General features: G+C 50.0%; 1 protein-coding gene across 1 annotated transcript; it reads left to right on the top strand.

Moving 5' to 3' along the window:
* Positions 1-1,145: 1,145 nt before the first annotated feature.
* Positions 1,146-6,593, top strand: LOC102394332 (BOLA class I histocompatibility antigen, alpha chain BL3-6). Its single transcript, XM_006052296.4, has 8 exons — positions 1,146-1,403; positions 1,730-1,999; positions 2,172-2,447; positions 3,052-3,327; positions 3,444-3,551; positions 3,981-4,013; positions 4,153-4,200; positions 4,364-6,593. Exons 1-8 carry the CDS (start codon positions 1,340-1,342, stop codon positions 4,366-4,368), a joined length of 1,080 nt encoding a protein of 359 aa, XP_006052358.2. The 5' UTR covers positions 1,146-1,339; the 3' UTR covers positions 4,369-6,593.
* The last annotated feature ends 441 nt before the right edge of the window (positions 6,594-7,034 follow it).

The following is a 7,034-nucleotide window of genomic DNA, read 5'->3' as shown; positions in this document are numbered from 1 at the left end:
CAATGCTTTAAAAAAAAAAAACTGGTGTGAATATCGGCCTTTCAAGTTTTTCATGCTTAAGCAAAATTCAGAAAATGGTGTTATAATCTTAATATATGCCTTGCACAAATATTGCTCTATTGTTTTCCCTACTGTCAAAATGAGCTGCTTCATTTAGGAAAATAATAGGCTTATGGTCGTATCTCAAAATGCTAGTAAATGGTTATTTTTCTTAAAAAGAACTATCTTCTATGATGACATGGGAAGTATACATCAAGCATTTCTGCTACATTCCAAAGTCCTATGTCCCAAGGAAAATCATTTGTATGAGTTGAACTACTCTCTTTTTCATGGAATGCAATTTTTATTTGAAAGAAGGAATGACACTGGAAGAGCTATAAAACTTAGTGAAACAATGAATTACTTTTAAAAAAATCTTACATTAGTACAAGTGACATCCACTCTGCAAAATAGGCTTATGGATTTTAATATAACAGAATAGGAAATAGTGGTATTGTTTCAGGTCCACTGAAAAAATAACCTTTAAGAAATTATCACTTGCATAGTTTTAGCTTTGTATCAAAGATAAACATCAACAAATAACAGGAAAGGTTATTAAAAATATTACTCCTACATATGTATGGTCCTTTTTATTTTCATAGATTTTCAATCAAAATAACGGATTCAATGCAAAACAAATATAAAATCCAGTGAGACAGACAAGGAAGAGACTTGCAAAAATATAATAATGAAAAAACTTCCACTGTTCCCACTATAGAGTTTATTTGGAGAAATAGTTATTTTTCATGTAAAAATCATGGGTTATTAACATTATTCTAAATAAATTAGTTGAAAATGTTTAAACTGTTATTTCCTCTACGGAAAATATCGACAGAAGTAACTACATAAACAAAATTATCCTAGGGGTCCTCACTAATTTGTAGGACTGTATAAATATCCTGACCAAAATGTTCTGAGAATATCTGACTACACAGTCGCTGGGCCAGGACTCGGGACAGTGTGACTGCAGAGTTCTCGGTGCAGGAGAGGAGGGATTAGGGCAAAGTCCCAGTTACCGGACCTGGTTCTCAAGTCCTCAGCGTCTCAGAGTCAAGGGCCTTGTTTGGGGCGGGGACTGTGTTGGGGAATCCCTAGTCTCCTCGAGTTTCACTTTCTCTTGGCAAACTGTTGTGCCTTTCCGGCCGGACACTCGTGTCGCGGCCCTAGTTCTCACTTCCATTGGGTGTCTGGTTTCTAGAAGCCAATCAGCGGCCCCGCGATTCCAGGTTATAGTCTCCAACGGTACCCACACCGCCTCCGCCGGGACTCGGTTTCTCCCCAGACCCGGAGGATACGGGTCATGGGGCCGCGAACCCTCCTCCTGCTGCTCTCGGAGGTCCTGGTCCTGACCAAGACCTGGGCCGGTGAGTGCGGGGTCGGGAGGGAACGGCCTCTGCTGGAAGGGGCGAGGGGACCGCCAAGGGGCCGGGGGGAGTGGGATGGGCAGGACCCCCAGGGAAGGAGCCACCCCGCCGCCCTCGCCCGGACCCGTCCTCTCCCACCTGGTTCCGTCCTGTCCCTCCCCTGCTTCCTGCCCCCTTTTCTCTCCCCTAAGAAGTCCCAGTCCTTCTCCGACCTTTTCGGTCTCACGTGCCCCTAGCCCCGTCCCCACTCCCGGCCCCATCACCTCTGACCCGGGACCCGCTCCAGGAGGAATATCGGGCCGGGTCTCACCCCTCCCCGCCCCCAGGCTCCCACTCCCTGAGCTATTTCTGCACCTGCGTGTCCCGGCCCGGCTTCGGGGAGCCGCGTTTCTTTGCCGTCGGCTACGTGGACGACACACAGTTCGCGCGGTTCGACAGCGACGCCCCGAATCCGAGAATGGAGCCGCGGGTGCCTTGGATGGAGCAGGAGGGGCCGGAATATTGGGAAGAGATGACACGAGATGCCAAGAAAGCTCAAGAGAGATTGCGAACAGGCTTGAACACCATACGCGGTTTCTACAACCAGAGCGAGGCCGGTGAGCGAGACGGGCCCGGGTCCAGGTCACGACCCCCATCCCCAGGGACTGGCTGGGGTCGCCCCGAATCTCTGGGTCCGAGGGAGGAGCCTGGGGAAGTGGGGGGCAGGGACTTGACCCGGTTTCATTTACAGTTTGAGTTTAATCAGCGCGGGTGGTCGGGGCGGGTCAGGGTCTCACACCCTCCAGTGGGTGCTTGGCTGCGACGTGGGGCCGGAGGGGCGCCTCCTCCGCGGGATCTGGCAGAACGCCTATGACGGTGCGGATTACCTCGCCCTGAACGAAGACCTGCGCTCCTGGACCGCGGCGAACACGGTGGCTCAGATCACCAAGCGCAAGTGGGAAATCTCCGGGGAGGCAGAGTTCCAACGGAACTACCTGGAGGTCAAGTGCGTGCAGTGGCTCCTTAGACACCTGGAGACAGGAAAGGACACGCTGCTGCGCGCAGGTATGAGGGGCACCGGGCCTCCCTGATCTCCTCTCAGGCTGGAGCCGGCTTTCCACGAGGAGAGGAAAATGGGCTCCTTCTGGAAACACCGCCCCAACTTCTTGTCTGGAGAGGGGGAATCCCCCCAGGTTTTCATATTCTGTAGAAGACAGTGACACACCAGTGGCCCCATTTCTCTGAAGGACAGTTAAAGCATTCAGTGTTTTTGGAGAAGCAGAAAACCACCCCTGAAATAACTGGTCAGTGGTGCCCTTTGACACTGACTGCCATCTTGTGAATCTTGAGTTTCTGCCTCAAGGCCTGTTCTCACCCTGAGACCATCTTAGGAGGCCAGACTCCAGCTTTTCTGAGACATTCAGCCTCCACCCAAATCAGGACCATTACTCTGTCATTTCCCCTTACATGGATTCTCCTACCTTGGCACTCACCCTGACTCCAGAGCTTTCCAAGAACTAGGAGTTTTTCCCAATCCTGGAGTCCAGGTTGGTGTCTGGTGTTTCTGCTGCTTCTGTTCAAACCCATTACCTCCTCCATTCTCAGCATGGTCACGTGGTACTGCTTCAGTGGCCCATGGAATGTGAATTTTCTGATTCTTTCTCTTCAGACCCTCCAAAGACACATGTGGCCCATCACCCCATTTCTGACCATGAGGTCACCCTGAGGTGCTGGGCCCTGGGCTTCTACCCTGAGGAGATCTCACTGACCTGGCAGCGTGACGGGGAGGACCAGACTCAGGACATGGAGCTTGTGGAGACCAGGCCTTCAGGGGATGGAACCTTCCAGAAGTGGGCAGCCCTGGTGGTGCCTTCTGGAGAAGAGCATAGATACACGTGCCACGTGCAGCACGAGGGGCTTCAGGAGCCCCTCTCCCTGAGATGGGGTAAGGAGGGGGTCGGAATGGAGCTTCCTCTCAGATAAGTCAGGAGCCCTTCTGGACACGATCAGCAAGGTCAGGACTGAAGCTTGAAGTCTGGGCTCCTTCCCTTTCTTCCACAGAACCTCCTCAGCCCTCTGTTCCCATCATGGGCATCATTGTTGGCCTGGTTCTCCTCATGGTCACTGGAGCTGTGGTGACTGGAGCTGTGATTTGGAGGAAGCACTCAGGTAGGGAAAGGAGGGAGGGATCTGTTTTTTTTTGTCTCACTGGGCGGGTGTCTGGCCCAGATGGAAGATTGCCTGCCTCGTTACTGGAAAGTACCCTCCACACACTTGTGGAATCTGAACTGATGCTAAGACTGACCCTTTTGTAAAGTACATGTGAAAATGAAAGACACATTTTTCATCTTCATAATTCCAGTTGGGGGCCTGTTTCTCAGCATTTGAAGGTCAGGAGGGAATGTCCCTGCTGAGAACAGACCTCCGGGAGGGCAGCTAGTCCAGTCCTCCTATGTCTCTTTCCTTCATGTTCCTGAGACTGTCCTGGATTTTTAGTCACGGTTCTGAAAAGTTCTTTGTTGTCCAGGACTAGGGATTTCTAGGATCTCATGACTCAGTCATCTCCCTGGTCGCTCACGTGATACTTTCTTCTCACAGGTCAAACAGGAAGGGGCTACACCCAGGCTGCAAGTAAGTATGGAGGGTGTGAATCCTGAGACCCTTGTGCGGGTGCAAACAGGAGGCCATGCAGGACTCACCCTCCTCGAAGTGCCTTCTCCAGTTTCTCTCCTGTGGGTTCTGACCACACTCTGGTCTTGTTCTCCCCCAGGCAGTGACAGTGCCCAGGGCTCTGATGTGTCTCTCACGGTTCCTAAAGGTGAGACCCTGGGGCGTCTAGACTGGGGAAGGGGTTGGGGCAGAGGGGACACACAGGGTGGCGGGGGTCTCTGAGTGGGACATGTGAGCGTGTGGGGGGCTATGGAGATTGTCAGGCCTTACATGACCGACCTGAACTGCTTCCTGATTCTTTTCTCTCACAGTGTGAAACAGCTGCCTTGTGGGGACTGAGTGATGCTTGGTCCCACTGCGACATCAGATCCCCAGACCCCTCTTTCTGCAGCTGCATCTGAAGGTGTCTGTGCTCCTATTAGTGTAACATGAAGAGGTGGGGAGACTGCTGACCTCTTCCAGAACAAACTTCTGGAATTAAAAAGTGCTGCCTAATAGTCACAGCAGGAAGAATATGCGACCTGTGCCCCTGGGATCTTTTCTGAAGAGAAAATATCATTATGTGTAGAGTGCAGACTGGTGGGTGTGGGAGGGAGGGCTGATCCGCTCTTGTGGGGAAAGCACAGGCAGCACTGATGTCAGTGTGAGTGAATGATGTGCTGTAGCTGCCGAGAGAGAGCAAGTGGCCTGAGTCCACATTAATGAAGACAGAATACAGAGGCGTCTACACTGATCGTTCCTTCATCTGGTATTTGTTGTGTGCCAGATAGATGATGCTCTATTTTTGCATCAGTGAAAATTCAGTGAACTAACAGCAGACACCCTTTGTTGGCCTCATGCAGTGTGTTCTGGTGAGGGGGGCAGAGTGAGCCTAATAAGTGAGGGAAGTGTCTGCCTAGAGATTGGCAAGTGCTCTGAGGAAGGTGACCCAGAGTATAAGTGTGTGGGTACAGGGAATGTGGCTGTTTTACTAGCGTGTTCAGTATAGGCCTTGTTGAGATGATCTTTGAGTAAAGATGTGAAGGACATGAAAGAATGTCCACAAGCATGTCTGGGCAGAGTCCTCTCCAGGCAGAGGAGCCTCCAGTGCAAATGCAGGAGGGCAGGAGAGTGTGTGTGTGTTCAAGGAAGAGCCAGGAGGCAGGTGTGGCTGGAGGAGCAAGGAATTTCGATGAGATCTGGTGTCTGGCCAGATCATGTGGGCCTCCAGCATATTAGAAGGTGTCTTATGTCTGTGAAAGATGTGCACTCATAAGATGGTTTGACTAGAAGATGACCTGGTGTGACTGCTCATTAGAAGCATCAGTCTAACTGCTGAGCAGAATCAGGAGGTGAAGGGTGAGTGATGCAGTGGAGGAGCCTGTAGGATTAGTGTGGTGTCCAGGGTGGGGATGACGGTGCTCCCCTGGACCCTTATTAAATCTAGACAGTCGGGAGTAGAGCCTGAGAATCTGCATTTGTAATAAGGTTGGTGCTGATGCTGCTGGTCTTCAGATCACACTTTTAATAGCAAGAATGAACATAGACCAGGATTCGCACATGCTGTGTATCAGCCTCACACACAGAGGTTGTTAAAGAAGCAATCCCTTGGTCTTGTCCTAATACTCTGAGAAGGTGGTTCTGGGGAGAGGCTGAGCATTTCGTAAGAAGCCCCACAAGCAATTCTGGTGATTAGCCAATTTGGGAACCACTGAGGTAAATGACATCGAGTGGCCAGAGAAGGATCTTAAATCCACATTTAAAAGCTTTTTTTTTCCTTCAGAAAGAAAAGGGAATACCTATATTGTCAATTATGAGGTGTGATGTTGAAAAATACTGTAGTTCTTACTCCACCTGAAGACTCAGGCAGTGGTTCACAGTTCAGTGTAATGAAATCCTTGCTCTCTGAAACTATTCTCCAGGTTAAGTTCTCCTCACTTATTCTTGGAGCTAACCATGGGATCCAAATAAAGTTAGACATACAGTACTATATATATATATATGGCTCCACGGGGACAGGATCCAGTGTCCACTCCAGGCCAGGTCCCACAAAGGAAGTTTCGGCCCTGCTGGGGCACAGTGTCACTGCTCACACAGTGAGCCCCTCGTGCTGGGCATGGACCCCGTGCTGAGGACGGCCATCACTGAGGCTCCTGACAACAGGGGGTGGTGTGACTCCCACTCTCAACACCCTTGTCAGATGCATCCTGCATAGTTCCAGCTTCTCTGTGTCACAACGTCCTAAGTAGAGTCTGACATGTGGTCACCTGAGTGGTGGGACCTCAGCATCATGCTGTGTGCTCTGTCAAGAATATGTGGGAAAGTGGGTTTTCTTCTTTAATGGAGGAAGGTGGTCTCTGCCTCCTACCAAGACTCTTTCAGTGTGGAATTCTCCTAATGTGGAAATGCTCCTAATCAGGTGAGGGGGAGAAAGGGATGGACAAGAATGTCAAATTTCAATTGTTAGAGCAAAGATCTGGAACTGGAACGTGACCTGGTACAATGCAGGCACTTGGGTTTGGCTGAAAGAACAAGTGACTAATAAATGCCATCTGGGGTAGACGTCTGCTTGCTTACTTGTTTGTTTTGTTTTCATTGGAGTGTAATTGATTTACAGTGCTGTGTCACTTTCTGCTGTACAATCCAGTGATGATTGTTGAGATGATGATTGTTGAGAGTGCTGGGTAGAGTTCCCTGTGCTATGCAGTATCCACAGCACTTTAAAGTGCTGCCCAGATGGTGGTGCAGGGAGATCCTAGGAGGATGGCTTGCTCCAGATGCAGAAGAATCTAGACCAGGTGGGAGCACGTCAGCAGGGTCCAGGACGACATTTCCAAAAAAGGAAAAACTGATGGAATATCCAAAGTATCCACGCTTCTTGAAAGAGTCACGCAAACAGGGGAATCATTAAAGCTGAATTCATGAGAGCTTCATAGAACATAATCAGCAAGCACAAAGGCAAGTGTTAACTCAGGGAGAACAAGAGGTTGTGCAGAAAGTGAG

The sequence above is a fragment of the Bubalus bubalis genome, chromosome 2 (genome assembly GCF_019923935.1).
Source record: "Bubalus bubalis isolate 160015118507 breed Murrah chromosome 2, NDDB_SH_1, whole genome shotgun sequence".
In the NCBI taxonomy this organism is placed as follows: Eukaryota; Metazoa; Chordata; class Mammalia; order Artiodactyla; family Bovidae; genus Bubalus; species Bubalus bubalis.
This window is presented reverse-complemented; position numbering and strand designations above follow the sequence as displayed.